This window comes from Rousettus aegyptiacus, unplaced genomic scaffold (genome assembly GCF_014176215.1).
Source record: "Rousettus aegyptiacus isolate mRouAeg1 unplaced genomic scaffold, mRouAeg1.p scaffold_m13_p_5, whole genome shotgun sequence".
NCBI classification, from domain to species: domain Eukaryota; kingdom Metazoa; phylum Chordata; class Mammalia; order Chiroptera; family Pteropodidae; genus Rousettus; species Rousettus aegyptiacus.
Window position 1 is genome coordinate 117031693 of NW_023416308.1, and position 25298 is coordinate 117056990.

Here is a 25298-nt window from a genome sequence, read left to right on the forward strand (position 1 = left end):
GCGAGGCCTCTGCGAGCATTCCGTGAGTGAACCCGCTTAAGGCACCAAGCGCCTGACACACAGCGAGCGCTCGGAAAGTGACACCTCCCTCAATAAATGTCAATAAATGCCCGATGCCTCGCTGTGGACTCCGGGCCGTCTCCCTGGGCCTCATTTCACGGCCTGCCGAGCCCCTCCGCACCCCCGCGGCCCCGGAAAGGTTTACGGCTAAGGAACCCGAGGCCGCAGGAGCGCGGAGGCGGCCGCTGGGAACGGCGCCCCCGGCCAGCCCGCGCCCCGCCCCTGGTGGCCACGCTCCCCCTCCTCGGTGGCCACGCCCCGGCCCCCCCCCACTCCCTGCCTGGAGCAGTCCCGGCCGGCGCGCTCCTTTAAGGCGGCCGGCGGGCGGAGAAGAGCGCGTTTCGCCCCCTCCGACGCCGCCGAGGTAGCCGCTTCACCTTTAAGGCGGCGCGGGGCCTGTCGGGAAGGCCGGCGGGATGGAGGCAGCGGGACCCGCTCGCGGCCGCGGGTCCGAGTGAAGCGGGGCGGGAGCCGGCGCCGGAGCGGCAGCCGCGCCCGGGCGGGAGGCGCAGGTCCGCGCGGCCGACCGGGCCGGGACGGCAGGCTCCGCGTCGGCCGAGCGGAGGGGCGGAGGCGGGCGCGGCCCGCGGGGCGGCCAGGCCCACCCGCGGGCGGGGGGCGCGGTCCCGGGCGGCGGGGGCGGTGGCTTCGCCCTCTCGGGGGGAGGGGTCCGTCGGACGTGGCGCGAGCCTATGGGAAGGGTCGTCGTGGGCGGGGCCTGAGGTGACGGAGAATCCGAGATCTCAGCTCCCCCAGGGGAAGGGTCTCGCCACAGCCGGCGCGCGCCAGGTGAAGGCTCTGTGGCTCGGCCTGCCTGTTAGGGAGGGAGTTTCCCGAGGGGCTGGGACTGGATCTCCAGGAGGGGTCGGGGGTCTCTCCGTGGGAGCGAGGCCCTGGGATCCCATAGGACCGTCTCCCGACGCGCCCTGCCCTGGCTCAGGGAATCCCCGGGGAACCCGAGACTGGGCCGCCGTTGCCTCGCCCGAGCCCGTGGTCTGGGCCGAATCCGGGTCCAGCCTCACCTACCTCACCGCATTGCGTCTCCGGGGCCGAGACGAGCCGGGCGCGCCCCCTGTAGGCCGAGCGTGGGCACGGTGCGGGCTGCTGGCTTGGGGACCTGGGCACCGCGGGGACCCAGGCGTCCGGGGACCGGAGGTGTTTACCTAATCTGGGGCGGACGGCGGTGCGGCCCCAGGCCCAGCACCCGCCTGCCGGCCCTCTCGCCTTCACAGGCGGCACGGCGATGGCCACGATGGTGCTGCCGCGAGAGGAGAAGCTGAGCCAGGATGAGATCGTGCTGGGCACCAAAGCCGTCATCCAAGGGCTGGAGACCCTGCGCGGGGAGCATCGTGCCCTTCTCGCTCCCTTGGTCGCTCATGAAGCTGGCGAGGCCGAGCCCGGCTCACAGGAACGCTGTGTTCTCCTGCGTCGCTCCCTGGAGGCCATTGAGCTGGGGCTGGGGGAGGCCCAGGTAGGCCGATCTAGGGCACTGAGGTGGGAGGCCACAGGAGGGAGGGATGGAGCCTTCTAGAAAAAGGCATTGTAGGAACACATCTGAGCAGGGAACTGTCTGTACCCTGGAGCCCCATGGAAGGACCCAGTAAATATCTGTTGAAGAAATGAATGGGTTTTGGAGACCCCAGCCGGGCCTTGCCCCAGGAGAAGCTTGGTTATTTTTACCCCATACACAGAACCCTGTTCTTAGCTTCTCTGTGAGGTAACAGAGAATGAATAGCATAGAAGGAAAAGGAAACCCCATAAGATCCACCCCCCATTCATTCTTATATTCATTAATTAACAGATAAGTTGTCAAATGCCTACTACGTGCCAGGCAATATGATAGGTGCCAGGGATACAGGTTCAACAAAACAGACAAGATCCCTGCCCCAGTCCAGTAGGAAGACGGAAACATTTGTTACACAATGATAAGTCCTTGATAGAAAAGAACATTTTATAAGAACTTGTAGCGGGGAGTCTTATTTATTGGCCAGGTAGGGCTTCTGAGGAAATGATATTTAAACCAAGATCTGAAAGAAGGAATGGACCTAGCCTGTAGAAGAGGGAGGTGGGTAAGAGGTTGCATGTGCAAAGGTCCTGAGGTAGGAAAGATCTTGTGAGCAGAGAACTGCGAGAAGACCTATGTGACTGGAGCTTCACAAGGAAGGAGAGGCCTATGGAGAAGGCAGGGGCCAGATCGTGCTGTACCTTATTTGAGTTTTATTCTCAGGAAATCAGCAGGCTTTTGGAGGGCCTCAAGCAGTCAAGGGACATAGTCTGATTTAGGCTTTAAAAGCTCCCACAGGCTGAGGTGTGCAGAATGAACTATAGTGTGTCAAGAATGGAAGCAGGTAAGAGGTAGTTAGGAAGCCACTGCTGGAATTCAAGTGAGAAATGGTGGCTTGGATTAAAGGGGTGACCATAAGGGTGAAAAGAAGGAAACTAGTTCTAGATGTCCTGGAGGTAGATCCAGGAGGACCTGGGAATGAAGTAAGGGAGAGAGAGGAGGGCAGGGTAACTCCTAGGTTTGTGGTTTGAGCAATTTAAGGGGATGAGCCAGGATGATCAGGAGTTCTGTTTTGGCCCTCTTACATTGGGGCTGCCTGGAGGATACGCAGGTGGAGAAGGAGTTAGGTTCTGAGGGAAAGTCCTGGCCCCCTCAGATCTTGGCTGAGACACTGGCTGGCTCCGTGAATCCTGGGCAGGTGGTATCATCTTGGTTTCCTTGTCTTTAAAATAGGGATCATGCCATATGCTATATATACTTCCAGGCCATTTGGTGAAGTTTTTAAAAAGCTAGTGGTTGTGAAAACACCTGTTATTTGAGACATTTGCTAATCAACTAGGAAGTACAGGGTTTCTGAGCCTGGTCCTCCGGAGGGGCAACATGTTGGTCATTCATTCCTCAGCCAGTTGGCTGCCAGGTGCAGAGATGGACGCGGGGACCCTCCTCCCAGTGTGGGCAGGCACAGACGCAGATGGGCAATAGGATGGCGTAGAGGGAGTGGAAGGTGCCCTGCTTTCCTGGGGCTGTGGGCATAAGAGAGAAGAGGCTTCGCTGCAGAAATGACCCTGAACGTGAAGGATGGAGAAAGAGTAGAGCATTTGCAAGGCTCCAAGGCAGGAAGAGCCTAGAAGCTCAGGAAACGAGTCAGAGAGGTTGGGGAGAGAGGTGGGGGCTGAGGCTAGGCCTCTGGGTCTTCTTACCTGCCTATGGTTCCTCAGACTTTCTGGGGGTTTGGGATACTCACTCCTTCCCTCCCTGGGAGCTGCAGAAGGGCAGAGGCTAACTTGGACCCTTAGCAGAAGTCAGATTGGGTCCTTCAGTGGTCCTTCAGCCATCTATCAGGGTTCCCTGGGAAAGTGCTAGCCGTGGGGCAGGAAGCAGTGGCTGCAGGGGTTTGAGTATCGGAGAGACGAAGAGAACGCCTAGCTCCGGGAAAGCGCAGCACCCCAACCAGCTCTCTTCATGATCAGTGCAATGAGGTGGGAGCTGGACCATCAATGCAGAGAACTAGCTGGAGGCCCAGGAGAGGAGACGGACTTTGTCAGTCCAGCAGAGCCTGCCTGGGAGCCCAGGGCTTCTGACTCTAGAACACGGGTCCGCAACCTCTGGTCTGCAGACCAGTACCGGTCCATGGTCTGTTAGGAACTGGGCCGTGCAACAGGAGGTGAGCGGCAGGTGAGCAAGCGTAGCTTCATCTGTATTTGCAGCCGCTCCCCAGCACTAGCATCACCACCTCAGCTCCTCCTCAGATCATCAAGCATTAGAATACCATAGGAGCGCTGGTCCCTGGTGCCAAAAAGGTTGGGGACTGCTGCCGTAGAAGGAAGGAATTGGGGATCCCCAAGCCGCCTGGATTCAGGTTTTAGACTATGGTTTGGAGCCTTGGAGGAAAACTCCCTTGATGGGAGGAGAACTTCAAGGCCCTCAGCCCTGCAGCTCCTCACAGGTAGGGCCAGGCCTAGCCCTTTGCTGCACCCCAGTGCCCCAGGCGGCCCAGGCTGGGGGTGGACAGGGCTCTGACCCATGTCCTGGCTGGCTGCCACAGGTGATCCTGGCGCTGTCGAGTCACCTGGGGGCTGTGGAGTCAGAGAAGCAGAAGCTGCGGGCTCAGGTGCGGCGCCTGGTGCAGGAGAACCAGTGGCTGCGAGAGGAGCTGGCAGGGACGCAGCAGAAGCTTCAGCGCAGCGAGCAGGCTGTGGCCCAGCTCGAGGAGGAGAAGCAGCACTTGCTGTTCATGAGCCAGATCCGCAAGTTGGATGAGGACACCTCCCCCAATGTGAGTCCTACCATGGCCACTGCGAGGCCACCAGGCGGGGGTTCTGGGAGCAGGGAGGGGACAGCATGGAGCAAACTCAGCTGTGACCCAGTCACTGGCACCTGGGCTACCGCGAGCCCTTTTTCCTGATCCTCATCCTGTCTTCCTGCCTAGGAGGAGAAGGGAGAGGTCTCCAAAGACTCTCTGGACGACCTGTTCCCCAACGAGGAGGAGCAGAGCTCAGGTGCGGAGGGGCAGCTGGCTCGGGGCAGGGGAGGGGAGCTGGATGAACTCTTGGACCTTGGGACCCAGAAGTCACTAAAAAGAAGGACTAAGGGGCTGCCATGTTCTTCCCTGCTCCGTTTCTGATCATCGCATCCCAGCATGTCAGAACTTAAAAGGCACGTCTCACTCGTTGCCTCCACCCCACCCAGCAAGCTCTGTGAGGAGCAGGATCACAGTTCAGAGCTTCGGAGCAGCCCAGCCTGGGCTCCAGTCCTGTTGTGCCACCGGTTGCTCTGTGGCCACTGGTAGTTTCTTTTCTCCTCGGAGGAGGGTCAGAGGAGGACGCACGTGCAGTGCCGACCCGCCTCGCTGATGGCGTCGCGTGCACATCAGGGCCTCCGTTCTGCAGCCGAGGAGGCTGAGTCTCGGGGCTCAGGTAGTTTGCTCTAGAACACACAGCTTGAAGTGTTAGAGCTGGGACACCACCTGCTCTTTCTGAAGAGTGACTAGGCCCACTCTACAGATGGAGAAACTGAGACAGAATAGTTAGTGACTTGCCCAGGGCCACGTGTCAGGTGGGTCAAAGGTATGTGCTAGCCCAGCCCAGGGGACAGTTGGTCCATCTGAGCTCCTGCCTTTGACCTTGCAGCTCCTGGCCCTGGAGGAGGGGATGTGGCTGCCCAGCATGGGGGCTACGAAATCCCAGCTCGGCTGCGCACCCTGCATAACCTAGTGATCCAGTACGCTTCTCAGGGCCGCTACGAGGTGGCCGTGCCACTCTGCAAGCAGGCACTCGAAGACCTGGAGAAGACGTCGGGCCATGACCACCCTGATGTGGCCACCATGCTGAACATTTTGGCGCTGGTCTATCGGTAAGGCACCTCTGGCCACAGGCTCCAGCCCTCAGCGCCTGCTGTGGGCCAGGACTCAGGCTCCTCTGGAGGGCAGAGAGCAGAGCTTATGCCCAGAGGGGCTGAGCCAGGTGCCTGGGCCTGCATGGGTCTGGGCTACAGACATGAATAAGAGGAGAAAGACCTGGACATGACCATGGAGGGGGCAGCGCATGAGGACTCAGGGGCACTGGGCATTGGCACAGCTTCTTTGGGCACCATGGTTTGAGTAGGGTCTTTGGTGACTGGAACGTGAGAGGGTTAGCAAAGGTTTCCCTGGCGGAAAGAGTAGCGTGAGCAAAGGTGTCGGGGAAGAGAAAACAAGGTGCGCTGGGCACGAGGTGCGGGGGAGACCTGGCGCGGTTTGCCTTGCACCTCAGCACTGCATGCCCTGGTGAGCGTGAACTACCCAGAGCCCCCTAAGTTCCTGGAGGGCAGCAGTTGACCAGGTCTTCCCATGTTCCGTGTTATAATCATGCCTACTCAGTAAATACAGGAGGCTTGATTCTGGGATCTCAGATCACGAAGGGCCAGACTTTGGGCTCCAGGACAACCCTCAGCTTGCTTCTGTCTGCCCTTAGGGACCAGAACAAATACAAGGAGGCTGCCCACCTGCTCAATGACGCCCTGGCCATCCGTGAGAAGACACTGGGCAAGGACCACCCGGCTGTGAGTGAGGGTGGGTGGAGGTGAAGGCTGCTGCTGCCTTCTGCAGCTCCCAAGTCCCAGAACCCTTGCCAGCAGGGCCCTGGGTCACTGAGCCTCTGTTCTTCCACCTTTTAGGTGGCGGCGACATTGAACAACCTGGCGGTTCTGTACGGCAAGCGGGGCAAGTACAAGGAGGCCGAGCCACTGTGCAAGCGGGCTCTGGAGATCCGGGAGAAGGTGGGAGCAGGCGGGGCTGGGCAGGAGGGCTACACAGGTGGGGGGACCCAGGCCGGCCACGAGTCCAGCCACTGGCCCTGCTCCCATCCCAGGTCCTGGGCAAGTTTCATCCAGATGTCGCCAAGCAGCTGAGCAACCTGGCCCTGCTGTGCCAGAACCAAGGCAAAGCTGAGGAGGTTGAATACTACTACAGGCGGGCACTGGAGATCTATGCCACCCGCCTTGGGCCTGATGACCCCAATGTGGCCAAGACCAAGAACAACCTGGTACCCTGGGCCAGGAGGGGCTGGAAGGAGGGAGGGGGCTGGGGGAGGATGGAAAGGAAAAGGCTCCACTCCCTGCATCCTGCTCATCCTCTGGCCCCTGCCACTCCAGGCCTCCTGCTATCTGAAGCAGGGCAAGTACCAGGATGCAGAGACCTTGTACAAGGAGATCCTCACCCGTGCTCATGAGAAGGAGTTTGGTTCTGTCAACGGTGAGTTTTTGGCTACTGTGTTCCCCCAGCTCGCCCAGCACAGGCTCACTCAGCCATCACCATCCACGGCAGCTGGGCAGGTCTTCATGCCTGGGGTCGGGCTGGTCCCTGGTCACTCATGTGCACATGTGAGCTTGCACACACAGCTTCTGCGCCCTGCCCATGCCATATACACCCTTTGCATACCCCGTGCCCTTGGCCCAGAGCCTTTCCCCTTACTCTGCTGGGCAACTGCTAACTGTGACGGCCCAGCCCAAACGTCTCCCTCTCTGGGAAGCTACCTTCTGGCCCCTGATAGTCAGTTTCTGCTCTGGGATCCCTCAGCCTGGCCTGTCATTCATGCCCAGCACATGCCTCGGGCTCTAGGCTTGAGGCGTCTGCTCCCCCAAGTACCTCAGGCACAGGCTTGTGCCACAGTCACCTCTGTTCCAGAGGAGCATCGGTAATGTTTGGGGGTTATTTTTTATTTGTTTATTTAACAAAGCCCAACCCTGGTCCTTCCAGGGTACCACTCGCCCTCTCCCCAGTCTTATGTCCAGCCCCACCAGGAGAGGCCTTAATGGGAGGCTGGTGATAACCCCCTTTCTCTCCCCAGGTGACAACAAGCCCATCTGGATGCACGCAGAGGAACGGGAGGAGAGCAAGGTAGCTCTGTGGGCAGGGCTGGGTGGGCGTCCAGAGAACAACGGTGAAGCTGGGGGCGTGTGGACGAGGTAGGGCCTGCTCTTCCCACCTCTCCTGACCATTCTTTCCACCAGGATAAGCGCTGGGATAGCACCCCTTATGGGGAATATGGCAGCTGGTACAAGGCCTGTAAAGTAGACAGGTGAGGACAGCGGGGCAGGGCTGGCGGTAAAGCAGGCAGCTGGGGAGACAGTATCCCAGTTGGGGGGCGGGGACTGAGTTCGGGCCGCACACTTCATACTGCTCACCCCCAGGACCGCACTTCTACCAGCTCGTCTTTCAGGGACTGGGTCACATGCCACCTGTCCCAGAATGGCTTTTTGCACCAGGACAGCCTGATTATTTCACTCTTGGGTCTCCCAGTTTTTAGTCCTAGCGGCAATATTTCACTTAGGGCTGTGGGGCCAGGTCCCTGGTCCTGGGGTGCTTCCAAGACAGAAGTGTGCAGTCAGTCAGGCCTAGCCCAGGGCTTGGCATGATTCTGGTTGGCTGGATGGTTCGTTAGAGCCCAGTGTGGGTTGGATGTCAAAACAGGCCCTGGTTCCTGAGGAACACGGAGCTTGAGACTGTCTCCTGTTCTGTCCACAGCCCCACCGTCAATACCACCCTGCGCAGCTTGGGGGCCCTGTACCGGCGCCAGGGTAAGCTAGAAGCTGCACACACACTGGAGGACTGTGCCAGCCGCAGCCGCAAGCAGGTGGGGCCGCAGACATGAGGGGTGTGGGCAGGGACCTGCATGGCCCTGCATGTTTTCTAGCCATCCCATTGCTCTACCTGATGTGCCCTCTGCTTCCTCAGGGCCTGGACCCTGCCAGCCAGACCAAGGTGGTGGAACTGCTGAAAGATGGCGGTGGGCGGGGAGACCGCCGTGGCAGCCGAGATGCGGCCGGGGGTGCTGGGGCCCAGTCTGAGTCTGACCTCGAGGAGGCAGGGCCTGCAGCCGAGTGGAGTGGGGTGAGTCTAGGGAGTGGGCTGGGCCGGGAGGCTGCGTAGCCAGCATGGCGTACACACAAACCTGTCTACCCTACAGGACGGCAGTGGTTCCCTGCGGCGCAGCGGCTCCTTTATGAAGCTCCGAGATGCCCTGAGGCGCAGCAGTGAGATGCTGGTGAAGAAGCTGCAGGGTGGTGGCCCCCAGGAGCCCTCTAATCCCAGGTCAGCCTCTGAATCAAGCCCCCCACCCGGGGTGAGCCTCCCAAGAACTCACCCAACAGTCCACCAATCCCAGATGAGTCCCTGACCCAGGGTAAACGCCCTCATTTCAAGGTCCACCTCCCCCCCACCCAGATCTGCTCCCCTCTCATCAGCCTCCCGCCCCAATCCCAATCTGAACCCTTTCCCATTCCCTCCCAGTTTCACCATGTGCAAATCCCGGCCTTTCTTCCCCTCAGGATGAAGCGGGCCAGTTCCCTCAACTTCCTCAACAAGAGTGTGGAGGAGCCAGTCCAGGTATGGGTGGATGTTGAGGCACCGAGGCCCAGGGCTCCAGGGCCCCAGGGCCTCCTGCATGTTCTCTGTACTTGCCCAGCTTCTCCTCAAACATGTCTCTTCATCCTGCAACATTTCCTGTCTCCGTCCCAGGCCTGGCTTTGGTCTGGATACTGGGGAGACAAATGAGGGACACCCACTCCCTACTTGGGTGGACATGCAAGTGGCCAGTGCCAGCAGTCAGTGTGAAGGTGGGTGGAGGTGTCAGGCAACCAGGGCAGGGTGTGGGCCAGGCTCAGGGACTCTGGCTGGTCAGGCCCATTCCCCTTCCGGCCAGGGAAGCAGACTGGCAGCAGCAGGACACTGAGCCACCTGCCCCTTCTGCCCACAGCCTGGAGGCACAGGCCTCTCTGACAGCCGCAGCCTCAGCTCCAGCTCCATGGACCTCTCCCGACGAAGCTCCCTGGTGGGCTAACACCGAAGGGGCAGCTGGTCATCAAAGCCGCCACCTGGCACTACCCCCACCCCCAGCCCTGCGCATGGGCCTGCTGCTTGCCCCGCCTGTCTCTCCCAGGGACCCCTGTCTTTTCTGTTCAATCTCAGGGTAACCTCCTCCCTTGTCATCTCAGCCTGAGCCCTGGAGGCTGGGCCTGCCCGGCTCCAGCTCTACCCCTTATTTATTCCTTCCAGCAGGGCCCCCTCTTCACTAGGTTCAGGGCCAGCAGTAAGGGCTGGCCCGGGTCTTCCAGGTAGAGACTCAGTGGCCCGCCCTCTCCAGACCCTAGAGCCAGAACACTAAGCACCTGTCCTCCCCTGGCCGTTGCTTCTGTATATAGAGAAATAAGTTATTGGCCACGCCCCTCTCAGTCCATAGTGCTGCCCGGGCCTCCCCTCCTCACCCCGCCCCTCTCTAGTGGTACCGCCCACGCCTTAATCACCCCCATTCTGCGCGGTGGTATCTCCCAGGCTCCACAACACATCTTGGGGGGGCCTCCCCAAAGGGTTCCCTGGGCCTTCTCAAGCTCCTCCTGGCCTTTAAGGATCGCGCCTGTCCCCGCCATCTCCCAGTGCCCCAGGACGGAGAGCCTTCCCCTTGCCCATCCCTTCATTGCCGGGCCCTGCCCTGCATCCCGGCCTTATGCACTGTCCCGTCCCACCTGGCCCTGTCCAGGCACGGCCTGACCCCGCCCCAGGCACTGCCTGTCGAGCCATCCAGCCACGCCTCCCACGCTGCAGCTTCTCGCGAGGGGCAGTGATGTGCCCCCTCACCTGTGGCTGGAGGGGCTGCCCTTGTTGGGGGTATAGGCGGTCGTTCTATTTTCAAATGTTGCTGTAGAAATAAAGATGGTTTGAATCTGAGCCGGGCTTGTTTTGGGGGCTGAGGCCGAGGGCTCTCTGCGTCTCTAGGTTGGGAGTGGGGTCGTGAAGGGCTGCGAGTCAGTGGGGGGTGTGTGTCGCTCACATCCGGTCCCTCGCAGCTGGAGCGCAGATACTCTGCTCCTATCCTGGAATTGTTTGGGGACCCCATATGTTCAGGATCTAACAAGCTTCATCGCCGAGGTTCTAGAGACCGTGAGCTTTGAGCTCTGCTCCTCACTGAGCTGTTTGACCTTGAGCGAGTTACGGACTCATTTTTTTCATCTATAAAATGTGAATGATACCTTCCTCCTGGGGCTGTGGCTTGTGAGTTAGGAGCGCCGGCACCCTGGATAAATGAACTAATGCTCACAACTCCGGGAGTCGGGAGGGTGGGGTTAACCACCTCTGCCAGATGTAAAACCTGTCGACCCCAGCCCTAAACTGCGCTTCCAACGTGGGGATGCCATCAGGCTCCCCAGGGCTGCCATCAGGCTCCCCAGGGCTGCCCTCAGGCCCAGGTACGTCTGTGGATCGCACTATAAGCCCCAGAAAGCAATGTGTGGCAATGATGAGTGGGCTAGGAGGCTCGGGCTCCGGTTTACGCCTGTGCAGCGGGTGGGTAAGTGAGGGTGTGTGTGTGTGTCAGTGTAAGGATACTACAAGTCCGCGTGTCTGTGAGAGAGAGAGAGAGAGAGAGAGACTGAGGATACAAGTCCGTGTGTGTGTGCGCGCGTGTGTGACCATGTACGGAGACTACAAGTTCCGAGAAGCAACGCGGCGAGGCCCCAGTCGGGCGTCTTTGCGCCTGCGCGCCGCGGGCGGGGCCTCTGGGGCGGAGCGGCCACCATCTTGGAACGGGAGGCGGAGCAGAGCCGACTGGGAGCGACCGAGCGGGCCGCCGCTGCCGCCATGAACCCCGAATAGTGAGTGAGCCCCGCCCGCGCCGTTCGGCGCAGCCTCGATCCGGAGTGCGGGGCTGTACGCTTACCGGGGTTGTCCGGCCTGGGTCAGGACTGCGCAGCGCCCCCACATCCGGGTCCCGCTTCCGCTGACCCCCCCCCCCACATCCGGGTCCTGCCCCTCCCCCGGGGGCCCCAGGACCCCAGCTCCATACCCCGAGTTCTTGCACCCGGGGCCAAAAGACTGCGACCCCGAGGGGCGCCACTGGCGCGCAAGGCACCGGCCGTACCAGGCCTTACGGTCAGGTAACACCGCAGCCCCGATCTCTCCAGGCCTCAGTTTCCCCACCTGCTTGCTGAGAGTGGCGGTCTGGGTGCCGACAACGGTCTCAGCGCTATGGAGCCTGTCGCCAAATAGTTCTTAGTCTCGGTCCTGTTAGGTCGGGCGGTAAAACCTTCTGTTCTTCCCGTTCTCCCGGAACCCGGTTCCTTGGGCTGGCCAGAGGCTGGAGGCCCAGGCGCCGTTCTGGGCAGCTCTCGCACCGGTCCTCCCCTCCGCGGCTGTCGCTTTGCCCCCTGCCTTGGTCAAGCTGCCCGCTGCTCCGGTTGGCAGCCCCTTCCCGCCCTCTCCTCGCCTTCCCTCAGGCCCCCAGCACCACCGTCACACCCCTTCCCTTTGCTGTCACACTGCTGATGAAGTTTAGATGAATGTGTCCTTCGCTTCCCGACCCTCCAGTGGGATTCTCTGTTCCTCATACTCTCCGCACTTCTTGGTCGCTCCCCCTATGGGTAGATGGCCCACATCTCTGCCCCAGACTTCTCATTGACAGTTTTTCCCGAGTGTCAGTTATCGGCTTCCTCCTCTGCCACTTCCTTTTTCTTCTCCAGATCCAGGCCTCAGATTTCCTGGGGGCAGGGGGAAGCCCTGAGCTGGATTTGACAGGGAACAGAGAAGGGAACCCATAGGTTCTCACAGAGACTTTGAAGTCCAAACTTGGTTTTCAGTCTTAAAGTTAACATCTGTATAGACTTAGAGCAAGTCACTTTCCTTCTCTGACCTCTGATTTCCTCATTTGGTGGGAATAACAACACCCACTTCATTGGACTCTTGCGAGGCTTAAGTAAAATAATGTATTTGAAGTAATTAGCACAGGGCCAGGCACAAGTAGGAACTCAGTACAGTTTTAAGTGATTGCCAGTTGTTACCACCTCTTCTTAAACACTTAATAACTTTTGGACTCACCCTCACTCCTACTTCTGGGGCCTCCCCTGCCAAGCCAGGTTTGCCTAGGGGCAGTGTGGTGGCGGGGGCGGGGGAGGGGGGGGCGGTCTCTAAATAACCCCTACTGGACCTGAGACCATGAAGTCTGACAAGAATCAGTAGGATACTCAGCTGTCACCTGATGGTGATCCTCAGCAAGTCATGTCCCTCTCTGTGAACTCAGTTTCCTTCTCTGTAAAGTGGGAATTCATATGCCGTGCTGTCATGGGGGGTGGTCAGCTCTCCCCTCCCAAGACTTGTAGGAGGATCTTGTGATCGCCTTAGTAGTACATGGAGGCACGTCTAATTGTGGGAGGATGCTGTAGCTGTGACCATGATGATGGCCGGCAGACTCCCTGCCTGCCTTCACACCTTCCCCTCCTGTCTCTCCAGTGACTACCTGTTTAAGCTGCTTTTGATTGGTGACTCGGGTGTGGGCAAGTCCTGCCTGCTTCTGCGGTTTGCTGTGAGTAGGAAGCCCGCCGTACCATCCGTCCGGGGTCCTGGCTGGTGGCGGGAGGGAGAAGGGGCAACCCAGAGCACAGTAGTCACAAGAACTGGGGCACCAAGGATGAAATTGCAGGTTCTGTCAACTGAACAGGGACACCTGGCTGGCAAGTTAGGTGCTGCGAACTGGGGCCCAGCCGTTAGGGACTGTGCTGGGGCAGGAGACTCAAGGGAGATTTTCCAGTTGGGCCTCAAGCCTGTTCACTCAGGCCGTTTCGTTGTCCCCTGATCTTCCAGGATGACACATATACAGAGAGCTATATCAGCACCATCGGGGTGGACTTCAAGATCCGAACTATTGAGCTGGATGGCAAAACCATCAAACTTCAGATTGTGAGTGCTGCTCTTCCCGGAGTCCCCGGTGCAGAGGCATCCGCCTTGGGCGGGGAGGGGCTCTGGGCTCAGAGCCCAGGGCTGACTTGCTCTTCTCTCGGGCTGTCTCGTAGTGGGACACAGCTGGTCAGGAGCGGTTCCGGACCATCACTTCCAGCTACTACCGGGGGGCTCATGGCATCATTGTGGTGTATGACGTCACCGACCAGGTACTCCTGAGCTCACTCACCCCACCTTTGCCGCCTCGGCCTCAGGTCTGTGGCTCTTGCTTCTTGTCACTCTTCCTGTCCTCTCTCTCTCATGTGGCTCGGAAAGGAGACTGGACTAGGACTCATTCCAGCAGGAGGGAGACAGCACAGAATTGGTCCTCCTGAGACCCCGCTGCGGGGTCTCGGCAGAGTCAGGCCTCGTCTCTCCCCGCCAGGCTTGCCACCTTGTGTTGGACCTTCCAGACACCTTTGTTTTGGGGGCATTTAGTCAGTCAATTTGATGCTGTTCTGGGCCCCTGGCCTCCTGTGTGAAGACATTGGAGAAGCGACTGAAGGGCCTGAGATGAGGGAGCAGGGAGCCCTCTGGCTCCAGTGTGAGCAGAGGTCTGGAGCCCTGTGACTGCGGTGGCACCGTTAGTCATGTGTCGTTGGCAACAGTTGTGATATTAACCATCAGAAACAGTCTCATCATACCTGAGAGCAGGGGTCCTCAACTCCTGGGCCGCGGACCGGTACCGGTCTATGGCCTGTTTGGAATCGGGCCACATAGCAAGCAGTGAGCAGCAGGCAAGCGAGTGAAGCTTCATCTGTATTTGCGACCGCTCCCCAGTGCCAGCATCACCCCTTGGTTCCACCGCAGATCCTCAGGCATTAGGTTCTCGTGGGAGCACCGGTCTCTGGTGCCCAAAAGGTTGGGGACTGCTGCCATGTAGTTTACAGCACCCGCCGTAGCCTTTTGACGTCCATGACACTCTGAAGAGGCCTGTGTTGTTCCCATTTCACAGGTGAAGCAGTAGAGTGGTGAGGGCACTTGCTCAGTGTCCTGCAGTTTTAGTGGCAGAGACAGAAAGTCTAGGTCTACTTACTTGATTCGACTTGCTTTGTTCCTAATACTGAAGTTCGTTGCTTAGTGGAGACCGGCTCAGAGGGCATGGAGATGCTTATATCAGCTCGGGGCCAGGAGGAGCCCCTGCTCTGACAGACAGCTGGGCTCTTTGGCTCACCAGGGACTCATGGTGCCTCCGAGACAGCGAGCTCTGGATGAACTGTGCTCCACTCAGATACAGGCACCAGGGACCTCTAACTGCCAAATCTTGTGACCTCATTTTAATTCGTACCCTGATGGACCTCTTTTGGCTTTTAACTCGGTTCTCCTTCCTCTTCTTGAAAGTTCGCTGTGTCCAGCTCTCCCAGCAACTGCTGCATTAGATTCTCTCTTCAGTAGCTTTTTACAGGTTCGTCCTGTACTGACCCCCTGGCCCCATGTTTTGTGCTTCTTGACCCTGCCCCAAGCTGCCTCCTGACTCTCCCTGCATGGTTCTGACCACTTTGTGGTTTGGCTTCCGTCTTACGTTCTGTGATTCCTGCATCTAAACAGCTATCACCGTGGATCTTCTCTGGCCTACATTCTGCTGGTATGTTATGTCTGTGTTAATTCCGATCTTCTCAGTGTTACCCAGCGAACTAAGTGGTGGGCCCCCCCGTTTTCCAGGCGAGGAAGCATGCTTGGAGAGATGTTGAGTGATTTGTGGTCTCGCAGCTAGGAAAAGCAAAGCTGGTGTTTGAATCCGGGGCTCTGCTTCCAAGCATACCCTTCCCTGCTCCCACACAGCCTCTCCCGAGCTCCAGACCTTCTGCGGAACTCGGCGTGACCAGCACTGGCCTCACCATCTCTCCCCGAACTAGCCTTTGCATCTCTCCCGGCCTGACTAGGAAGCTTCCCTCTCCCATCCAGTCAGCCCCAGGCCCCTTCTGTCCTCCCCCATCATCTCTCAAATCTGTCCCCTCATAATAATAGAAGTGATGAGGATAATAGCAGCTCCTTCCAATTAAGCACTTGTTATGAGACAGGCCTGCATTCATTATCTCCTGCACACAACAGCCCTACTGGGAGGTACTGTTTTATAGAAGTGAGGAAATGGAGCCTCGGGTCAGGTGACCTATCTAGGGTCACACAGTAAATGGCAGAGCTGGGGCTTCCCGCGGGTGGTCTGACCGAATCCTGTGCTCGTCGCTGCCTCACTCCCTGGCTCAGGGCACATCTTCTCTCCCCTGGATCGTTCCAGCCACCTTCCAGTTGGTCTCCATCTTCTTGCCACTCTGACGTGGGCTCCGCGCTCCTGCCAGGACTGTCTTTTCAGGGCAGAAGTGTGCCCCGCTGCTCCCTTCCCAAGAAAACCTCTGCTGGCTTCTGGCCGTCCAGAACTCAGCCAGGTTGAGCTCCCCTGTGCGCTGGTCTGCCTCCTCGCCCTCTCCTCTCCTGCTCAAGGCCTGTGTCCCAACAGCATTCAGCTTCTCCCCACTCCGTAGAGGCACCACGCCCCTCTAATTCTGTGACCCAGTGGACGCCCGTCTCCTTCCCTTACACCTTTCCCCATCCCTCCGGGCGTAGGGCGGCCCCAGGGCGTCACAGCTCCTGCCTCTGTCCGGGCAGTGCTGACCGCCCTGTCTTGCCATCATGTGCGTCCTAGCCTAGTCCTCCCTGTTCCGAGTGCTTTAGGCCAGGGCCCAGGTATGGTTCTCTTTTTTGTCCCTAGTGCCCGGCACAGGGCCCAGCCTGGGACATGGCAGAAGGTGGAACCCTGGTGATATCACCAGGTCTTTGGCTCCTAAGGAGAGAGAGTGGCTCTAGCTCTCGCTTATTTCTAGAAGTTTTGTGCTTTGTCCACATGCTGGGGTGGAGGGTGGGGAATGGTAAGCTCCCGGGAGACCTGGGCTGAGTGAGGAGGCTGTTGGTGCCAGAAGACGAGTGTTAGGCTCCGTTCCCAGGATACCTGTCTCTCTCATAGGCCAGGGCCTCCTCTGCGAGGACCCTTCACCTGCCACTGGGCTTCAAGACTTCAATGCTAAGGCCACTGAGAACTTTGTGATTCCTGTTAACCTGTTATCTTTTTTTCTGTTTCCCCCTCTGGCATGCCTCTTTTCTGATGCTGTTTGCTTCCCACATGTGGTTAAGTCTTTTCTGTGTCTCAGGCAGAGGCGAGCAGCTGCAGGAAGCAGAGCCGGCTGGCCCTTAGGCCCAGGCTGTTGAGGTGTTGGAGCTGTTGGCAGACAGCTGACGCTAGGCTGAGGCTGGCTTTTGGGGTCTTGGTAGGAGGAGGGCAGGGAGGAGGGCTAAGCCTGGAGGAGAGTGCTTCCCCTGGGTCCTGAGCCCAGGGCTCTGCCACTTCGGGAGCCCAGAGCAACCCATTTCCTTCAAAGCCCTGGTTCTCCAGGCCTAGGGTAGAGGTGAGAGTTGGGAACAAAGTAACTTTTGCCCCTGATCCCTCTAGGAATCCTATGCCAACGTGAAGCAGTGGCTACAAGAGATCGACCGCTATGCCAGTGAGAACGTCAATAAGCTCCTGGTGGGCAACAAGAGCGATCTCACCACCAAGAAAGTGGTGGATAACACCACAGCCAAGGTGAGCGGGGCCGGGGCCAGGCCTCCCGGGGTGGGCTGGGGCCTGCCGCCCCTCACCCTCCCTCCCCTCCTCTTCTCTCCTTATCAGGAATTTGCAGACTCTCTGGGCATCCCCTTCCTGGAGACGAGTGCCAAGAACGCTACCAATGTTGAGCAGGCGTTCATGACCATGGCTGCTGAAATCAAGAAGCGGATGGGGCCTGGGGCCGCCTCAGGGGGCGAGCGGCCCAACCTCAAGATCGACAGCAGCCCAGTGAAGCCAGCTGGTGGTGGCTGTTGCTAGGAGGGCCATGTGAGGTGGGACAGGAGGGGGCACCTTCTCCAGATGATGCCCCTGGAGGGGGCAGGAGGTGCCTTCTTCTCCTGGGGCATTTGAGTCTGTGGCTTTGGGGTGCCCTGGGCTCCCCATCTCCCTCTGGCCCATCTGCCTGCTGCCCTGACCCCTGGTTCTGTCAGGGCCCCCAAGGGAGGACACCCAGGACCTGTGGCTGGGGCGGGGGTGGGGGCTTGCTCTGCTGCTGCCTCTAGGTAACTTTAAAAGATACCCCACCACACACCTTTCTTTGGGATGAGGGCTCCTCTGTTTGTCTCCCTCCCCCTAGCCCCCCATGTATGCTGCAGTGAGTTTCTCTCCTTATCCTTCCTTTTTTTCCTGACCATCCCCCCTTCCCCAAGAGTCGAGGGCCTCCCTGGCCTCCACTGCCCTGGCTGAAGTCAGCACCCAGGGCCAGGAATGGGACCAGGCGATCCAGGACCTGGGATCCAGGGTCTTGGGCTGGACCTCAGGACGGGCATGGGGGCCATAGGAACCTGAAAGCCCACCCTTTCCCCTCTTCCCTACGTCCCCTCCTACACTCATAGCTCGAGCCGTCCAGCTGCGGTGGGGTCTGAGCACCTCTAGGGCAGGTGGGCGGGCAGCCGTGCTGGGCCTGTGTCTTGAGCCCAGAGGGAGCCTGCTCCTGCCGCCCCCTGCCCTGCCAGAGCCAGGCCCATGTGCTGCCTGCCCACCGTGCCCCTTTGTCCCCAAGGCAGGCAGAGGCGGAAGGCCCACCAGTGCCAGAGGCCGGGCACCAGCCTTAACCCTCACTCTGCCAGCACCTCGTCCCTTTCCCTGAGGTAGCACGTCTGGCTCTTTCTCCCCCTTCATGGAGCCTACAAGGGCAGATCCCTGTCCTCTGTCGCTCCTTCTCCTCTGGGGAGTATGGGTGCAACCTAGGGGTGGGGGCTGCTCCACTCCCCCTTTCCCTCCCGGGATCCTAGCCTCTGGCGCTCTGGTACAGCTTCTTCCTGCAAAAAAACAAACCTTTGGTCTCTACCTGAGAAGCCATGTCCCTTGTGCTGTCTCTCGCCTGTCCCACTTGTGCCCTTCCGTCTAGCTTGTATTTAAGTCCCTGGGCTGCCCCTTGGGGTGCCCCCCCCCACTCCCAGGTTCCCCTCTGGTGTCATGTCAGGCATTTTGCAAGGAAAAGCCACTTGGGGAAAGACGGAAAGGACAAAAAATAATAAATTTCCATTGGCCCTCGGGTGAGCCGAGGGTTTTTGCAAGGAAGTTGTGGTTAAGTGTGGTCTGTGGTGGGAGCCGCCTTGGGGTGGTAGGGACAGGGCTGAAACCCTGGGCTTGGTGGGCTGCACAGGGGTCTTGGCTGGGCTGTGGCCCAGGGTTGCTGTTGAAAGTCCTTGACCCACTTCCTGAAGCCTAGAGAACTGCCTGCTTGGGCTTCTGTGGTCTGTCCCCAAGGGGCCCAGCACCATTCTGGCAAAAGGGAAGGAGGCAGGCGGCCATCAGCAAGTACCTGGTGAGCCACCGCCAGCACGCACAGAGGCACCCAACCAGGACTCGAAGGTGGGCCACTGCCGGAGGGTTCCCCAGACACCGTGCCGCGTGGCGCCTGGCATCCCCTCCAGCCCTCTGGTTCAGCCCGTTCTCCCACTTCACTGCGGGTTCAAGCCAGGTGTCTCAGTCCCCTTGGACAGTGCCAAGTGAGTGCTTTGCACTTAAGACCTCTTAGGCCTCCCGGCTGCGGATGAGGCCCGTGGGTGAGGGCACGGTCGTGTGGGCCGAGTGTGAGTGCGGCTGTGGTGGGCTCGTTGTGTGACGCGGTAGGCCGGTGGTGGGGGAAGCGGCCATGCCAAGGATGTGCGTTCCTGCCTACATGTCCCCGAGGTTAGAGCGGGGGTGGCGCCGGGCCGGGCGGTGCATGCGGCCGGGCACACGGAGACCCAGCCCCGCCCGGGGCCGCTCGCACGGCGGCCCCGCCCCCGGCTCCGCCCAGCCGGCTTCGCGGGCTGGAGAGCGAGGGAGCCGCGGGCGAGGGATCGCAGGATGAGCGATCGGGGCCCGGGCAGCCGGCAGCGGACGCGCCCCTCGAGCCCACCGGCCCGCGCCCCGCGTGCTCCACGGCCCCGCGGCCCCGGTCCCGGCCGCACCGCACGCGTCCCCCGAGCCCGCGCCAGAGCCCTGCGGACCATGCCCGGCCGGCCCTAAGCGCGGGCCGGGGGGCGTCCCCTTGCGCCTGGGCCCCGCGCTGGCGCCCCCCGGGCCGCCGCCCGGCGCGGGGGCCATGGCGTTCACCTTCGCAGCGTTCTGCTACATGCTCACCCTGGTGCTGTGCGCCTCCCTCATCTTCTTTGTCATCTGGCACGTAAGGCCGGGCTGGGGCTGGGGGCGGGGTGGTGGGCAGGGGGCTCCCAGAGCTATAGGGGGTCGGACGGATGGATGGTCCCAGGGCCTGGTGAAACTTGGAGCCGCCTCTCAGCGCTCTCCCATCGACCGGCTTACTCTGGCCCCCGTTAACACCCCCATCGTCGGACTTCCCCAGGGGCGAGGGGCGGGGGGGGGGGAGCTCCCTTCCTACACCACCCCCACCTGTCCGTGGGTATGCCAGTCGGTCCCTGAGCCGCCTATCCTACCCCATGCAGCCTTGGGGTGTGGGGCGGAATTCTGGGATCCTTGTGCCTTTCCCTCCTCCTATCCCCCAGCGAGTCGCCCCCGTTATCCGTCGGGCAGTTTGTCTGTCTGCTCGCCCCCCTGCCTTGTGGGTTTTTCCAGCCAGAATGATGGAGCCAGTTGCTATGGCAACTGCATCTGTTTACAGGACCCGCAGATCGCAGAGCTCATTAACCCCTTCCCTTCACACCTCCCCCCCTCCCCAACCCCTGACCCAGCAGCGACTGGCTCTGAGCAGCCCCAGAGACCTGGTCCCCACCACCAGCTCACCTTGGGTTTCCCTGCCCCTCCTGTCAGGGCTCCCCCCCCCCACCAGTTTCCTCCCCACTTTCCAGCTTCCCTCTTCCTCCTGCCCCCGCTTTCCCCTTTGTCTGGTGTTCCCTTTGGTCTGTCATTCTGGCCTGGCCTCATACCTGGTCCTTCAGAATGTCCATTTCTCTCATTTCTTTATCCTTACCGCCTCCCCTCAGAGAGGGTCTCTCCCCCCCATTCTCTCTGGGGCCTTCTCAGTGCTACCCCTGCCTGGTTCCCTTCCTCTCACTACAGAACTAACCATCAGCCTTCACTTCATTGTTTGTGGCTTTTGGCCCCCTTTGCTGCCTTCCCTCCTCCTCTGTCCCCTGGGGTTTTGGCCCCCACCAATCCCCTCCACACAGCCACCCATCTCGGCCCTGGCCTGGCACATGCAGCACACACCTCCCTGATCTTCCCCTCTGGGGGGTTGCCCTCCAGTCTCCCCGACTCCTTCCTCTCACTTCCTCCTTATTCCCTTACCTGCCTCTTTCCTGGTCTCCCCATTTCCACTCTCCTTTCTTTTCCTGGGACCTGCTACCTGCCTGCTCTATGGTCCTCCCTGGCTCTTGACCAGTCTCTCCCTTCACCATCCTCTGCTGTCCCCACTGCCTGTCTCTTACATCAGGATTCCACGGACTCAGACTGTCCCTCCTGTGTGAGTGAGCCCCACCGCCAGGCACCTTCATACACAAACCCGACCTCCAGCCCTGGCTTTGTCTCGCTGTGTGTGGGTCTCTCAGTTGCTTTTTCTTTTATCTCCCTCTTTGGTTCTCTTTCCCTCGCTCCCTCTTGGTCTGAGTCTCCTGTCTCTTGGACAATGCTGTGGGGTAGGAGCAGGAGGGCTGGCGTCCTAAGGACTGAAAGGAATTGAGGCTGGGAACACAAAGCTAACCAGCTGCTAGGAGAAAGCCTCCTGGAATTTAAGAAGCCACTTTCTCAGCCCTTCCCCGACCAGACGCCTCCCACACCCCCTATAGGGGTCCCTGTCCTCAGGGTATCCTCAGAGCAGTCCTCCATCCAACTAACTTGTACTGATGATTCCTGGGAACCAGCTCTGGACAGCTTTGGGGAGTTAAGGATTAATAAGACTCAGACTTTGCCTTTGTAGGGCTCCCAGGCTGGAAGAAAGGGCCTAAGATTACTTAACAAATATTTGAGCACTTACTATGTGTCAGGCACTGTGTTGGTTCAGCTATCTAGCTGGGTGATCTTAGCGAGGCCGTTGGTCCTGAGTCTGTTTCCTCGTTGGTAAAATGGGCTGTGGTGTATCCATCACTGCCCAGAGCAGGGCCTGCCCAGGGGGTGGGGACAGGAGGTGTGGTTCTCGATTCAAAGTGGCGAGAACTAGAACCTCCCAGGGCAGGACCCCAGATCCCACCCTACACCCTGATCCCAGGCCCCACTGGTCGCTAGGCAACGCTGGTGGTGAGTGATGCGTGTCAGCTGTCACCGTGGGGGATTGTTTGTTCCAGGGGGCTGAGTCAGTGCCAGGCAGCCTGGGGGGTGGGAGGCGAGACACCCGCCTCCTGCTGCTGATGCCAGCTCTGGGGCAGACATACGGCACCCTTCCGCTCCCTGCTGGACCCTGTTGCTATGCCTGGCAGGCAGGGGCTGCCCAGAGTCAACGGGGAGTTGGGGGTGCTGCTCCAGATGGCCCCAGCTCCCTCCAGGAAGCCCATGTTCTCTCCCCAGCCTTCTGGGGTCTGAGCCGCTTGGGTGTGGTGGGCCTGCTGTCTCATCCTAGGGCTGCTTCTGAGAGGAGCGGACCCCAGAAGTCTCCATGCCAGCTCCCCCCACCCTGATCTGTCCCATCATCCCTCAAACACTGTTCCCCCGCTCCCTGAGAGTTCCCCATCCCCATGAGGACACGGCCATCAACCAGGTACCCCAATACCCAAAGGCACCTTGGACCCCTCTGCCTCCACTCCTCCACCGTGCACGTCCTCTGGAGTTGGCCTCTAAAGAGCTCTGCCACTCTCCTTACTCAGATCACCATCAACACCCCCCACCCCAACGCTCCAGCAGTCCCCTCACTGGGTTGGCCTGGGTATGATACAAGTGGTTAAGGATTTTAACTCTGGATTCTGGGTTAGCACGTTGGCTTAACCACTAACTAGCGGTGTAAGTGGCCTTGGACTAGTCACTTAACCTCTCTGTCTCAGTTTCCTCATCTGCAAAATGGAAATATCAGTACCTACATGATCAGATACTAAATGTGTTCATGAACGTAAAGCCTGCTGGCGTAGAGTAAGCATCATGTATGTCTCAGCTGGGACTGTTAGCCAGTTCGTACTTCCTGCTCCATCAACCCAAAAACATCAACCTGACCAGACATCAACCCACTCTGCTGCTTTATACCCCTCATGGCTCCCCATTACTTTTGTGTTAAAGTCCAAACATCTGGTCTAGTCTCACAGGACACCCACTTCCGGCTCCACTGACCTCTCCAGCCCATCTTTCTCCATTTTCTTATTTCTTCCCATTCGCCTCACACTTTCGTTCTAGCCGCATCAAATCTGCAGTTTCCTGAATATTCCTTGTTCTTTCAATCCTCTGCCGTTGAACTCGCTGTTCCTACTGCTCAGACTGCCCTTCCCCATTTGTTCACTAGACAAACACCTGCTCAGCGTCCAGCTCGAGGCCCCCATCATCCCCCTCACAGGTTCTTCCTGTACCCTGCAGCCCTGATAACCCTTGAATGTAGTTCACGGTTTTCCTCGCAAGCCTGGGGTTCCACCTGGGCAGGGGCTGTGTCGCAGGCCTCTAGGGCCCAGTGCTCAGCACAGGGCCTGGCAGACCAGACACCATCTGTTGGAGTGTTTTGGATGGAGGTGTCATGTACATGGCCTAAATTGGGCATCCACACATTAGGGTTCCATTCTAGACTATTGGGTGCACAAGGGGCCAGGTCCTGCCCCTTGCTGGGCCTTAGTTTCTCCACCTTTGCAGCAAGCTCCATCTGCTCTGTTTCCCATGTATGAATTCCCATCTCACAGAATGACAGGTGAGGGGCCATAAAATGCTGCCCCAACCCTGACGAGCACACACCCCTCCCCCAGATTATAGCCTTTGACGAGCTGCGGACTGACTTCAAGAACCCCATCGACCAGGGGAACCCAGCGCGGGCAGTAAGTGATACATGTGCTGTGCCGAGGTGTGTCCGTCCGTCTGTCTTTCCATCTGTTGCGGGCTAAGGAGGGTGGGGGACAGGAAGACGGGGGTGTATGTGGGGGGACTGCTGGCCTTGCCCCTTCCTCTGTCTGTCCCCGCCCCCAGAAAACACCTGGCGCGGGCTCAGGGCTCGGGTTCCTCCTGGCGGGGTGGCCGTTGCCAGGCTCTGGGCCGTTGCCGTGGAGACGCGGGTGAAGGTCCCTCCATGGTGACGGTTGCCATGGTGACGAAGCGGCTGCTTCCTTGACGTGCAGGCAACGCCGCGGACTGCTTTGGCGCCCCCTAGCGGCCACGTGCAGGGTGGTGGGGGAGTGCGGGAGGATGCCGGGGTGCCCCCCAATGCCCGCTCTTCCGCCCCCCATCGCAGCATTTTCCTCCCCCTACAGCGCGAGCGTTTAAAAAACATCGAACGCATCTGCTGCCTCCTGAGGAAGGTCAGTGTCAGGGTTGGGGGCAGGAGGCTCCTAGCCCAGCTCAGCCCCACTGTGATCTTCCTCATCTGGGAACTGTTTGGTCTGCTCTGCCACGTGGGAGGGAATGGGAGGCTGAGGCCCTTTTAGTTCCCAGAGGTCACTGTGGGTGCCCTTGAAGCTTGGGTCTGTCCTGGCACCAGGCCGCTGACCTCTCCTCCTCACTCCCCAGCTGGTGGTCCCAGAATATTCCATCCATGGCCTCTTCTGTCTGATGTTTCTGTGTGCAGCAGAGTGGGTGACCCTGGGCCTCAACATCCCCCTCCTCTTCTACCACCTCTGGAGGTGAGGGGAGCGGCCACCTTGGGGAGGCGGAAATGGGGGAGCAGGGATGGGATGGGGGTGGGAGCCTCCATGGTGGGCACTCAGGCCCTTCCTTTCTCCCAGGTACTTCCACCGCCCTGCGGATGGCTCTGAGGTCATGTATGATGCCGTCTCCATCATGAATGCCGACATCCTCAACTACTGCCAGAAGGAGTCCTGGTGCAAACTCGCCTTCTACCTGCTCTCCTTCTTCTATTACCTGTACAGGTGAGGCCCTGCCCACGCAGTCAGAAGTCAGGGAAGGGATGCTCCTGGTGCCATGCTTTCAATCTTAGGAATGGTTGGGCCCCAAGTTCCTGCCCTTTGCCCTTGAGGACTGAAAGCATCCCAGGGTGTGACAGGGTGATGTCCAGTAGCCAGGCCTGCTCCGGACTCCGCTTACTGCCTCATCTTCCCACAGTATGGTTTATACGCTGGTGAGTTTCTAAGGGGGAAGCCGGCCAGGGAGCGAGCCCAGAACGGACCGGACGCCTGTGCACCCCCAGCCCTGCTCCTCGGCCACAGAGGCCTCAGCCCTGGGGAGGGAGGGGGCACTGGTGCCCCCAGCCTCCTCTCCAACCCCCAAACTGCTGCTGCGGGGACCTCCCGCCTTCAGAGCCCCCTCCCCTCCGACTAGGGCTGGGCAGAGCTCTAAACAGGGGCAGGAGCTCCTCTGCCAGCCTGTGGCCATGGCAGTCAGTCCTGGAAGGGGCGGGACCTTTGGCCTTGTCCACTTCGGGGGAAACTTGGACCCTGCCGAGGGGCAGGGCTTGACCCTGGAAGTTCTGGGCCGCCCCCATTCACCCCCACCCTAAGGCGCCCCCTGCAGGTGGGGGGGTACCCACACCCAGAATGAGCAGGCTCAGCAGGGGGACAGCCCCACCCCTAGTCTGCCCTCTCCCCTCCCCCAGGCTCTCTCTCCGGACCCTTCCCTGTCCCCACTTATCCCAACCCCAGCCCACCCTGTCTCTTGGATCTATTTTCTATGTTGCCTGGAGGAGTCCGGCACCCCCTCCCCGGCCATTTGTGACAAAATATGAATAAACTACTGCAAACATGTGGGCACCAGTTCTGCTCCTAAAAGGTGTAAAGAGGAGAGGCGGCAAAGGGACCGGATAGGGGACAGCCCTGAGCTAAACTGCCACCAGCCCACAGACCCCCCTGGTGACGCTCTCAGACGGATCGGAGGTCTCAGACGTCAAAGTCTTCTTGCCAGTTGTCCCCTTCCACTGTCAC

At 59.7% G+C, this 25298-nt stretch overlaps 3 protein-coding genes across 8 annotated transcripts; all 3 read left to right on the top strand.

The window, feature by feature from the left end:
• The first annotated feature begins 347 nt into the window (after positions 1-347).
• Positions 348-10265, top strand: KLC2 (kinesin light chain 2). 6 transcript variants are annotated; one of them, XM_016119470.2, is made up of 16 exons: positions 348-424; positions 1293-1531; positions 4110-4340; positions 4494-4563; positions 5194-5416; positions 6016-6103; positions 6218-6319; positions 6412-6585; positions 6695-6794; positions 7390-7439; positions 7553-7620; positions 8067-8175; positions 8277-8432; positions 8509-8633; positions 8870-8927; positions 9298-10265. In XM_016119470.2, the coding sequence occupies exons 2-16, from the start codon at positions 1304-1306 to the stop codon at positions 9379-9381; spliced, it is 1866 nt and encodes a 621-aa protein (XP_015974956.1). In that variant the 5' UTR covers positions 348-424; positions 1293-1303; the 3' UTR covers positions 9382-10265. The 6 variants fall into 6 exon arrangements, with proteins under 6 accessions (XP_015974956.1, XP_015974952.1, XP_015974951.1 ...); XM_016119466.2 differs by having other exon boundaries at positions 355-424; positions 1256-1531; XM_016119465.2 differs by having other exon boundaries at positions 399-572; positions 1256-1531.
• An 807-nt stretch (positions 10266-11072) lies between these two features.
• RAB1B (RAB1B, member RAS oncogene family) lies at positions 11073-18426 on the top strand. The gene is made up of 6 exons (XM_016119471.2): positions 11073-11188; positions 12819-12891; positions 13170-13265; positions 13379-13474; positions 16747-16878; positions 16966-18426. The coding sequence occupies exons 1-6, from the start codon at positions 11175-11177 to the stop codon at positions 17158-17160; spliced, it is 606 nt and encodes a 201-aa protein (XP_015974957.1). The 5' UTR covers positions 11073-11174; the 3' UTR covers positions 17161-18426.
• A 759-nt stretch (positions 18427-19185) lies between these two features.
• Positions 19186-25130, top strand: CNIH2 (cornichon family AMPA receptor auxiliary protein 2). The gene is given in 7 exon segments (XM_016119504.2): positions 19186-19323; positions 19325-19519; positions 23178-23246; positions 23676-23723; positions 23932-24044; positions 24147-24290; positions 24484-25130. Coding segments are annotated over 7 exon segments (720 nt in total). The 5' UTR covers positions 19186-19200; the 3' UTR covers positions 24512-25130.
• Positions 25131-25298: the final 168 nt, after the last annotated feature.

Coding starts and splice junctions, on each gene's coding strand:
- KLC2 (XM_016119470.2), top strand. CDS start 1,304: ATGGCCACGATGGTGCTGCCGCGAGAGGAGAAGCTGAGCCAGGATGAG. Junction 1,532..4,109: donor TGGGGCTGGGGGAGGCCCAG/GTAGGCCGATCT, acceptor TGGCTGCCACAG/GTGATCCTGGCGCTGTCGAG. Junction 4,564..5,193: donor CGAGGAGGAGCAGAGCTCAG/GTGCGGAGGGGC, acceptor TTGACCTTGCAG/CTCCTGGCCCTGGAGGAGGG.
- RAB1B (XM_016119471.2), top strand. Junction 13,266..13,378: donor AAACCATCAAACTTCAGATT/GTGAGTGCTGCT, acceptor GCTGTCTCGTAG/TGGGACACAGCTGGTCAGGA. Junction 13,475..16,746: donor TGTATGACGTCACCGACCAG/GTACTCCTGAGC, acceptor TGATCCCTCTAG/GAATCCTATGCCAACGTGAA.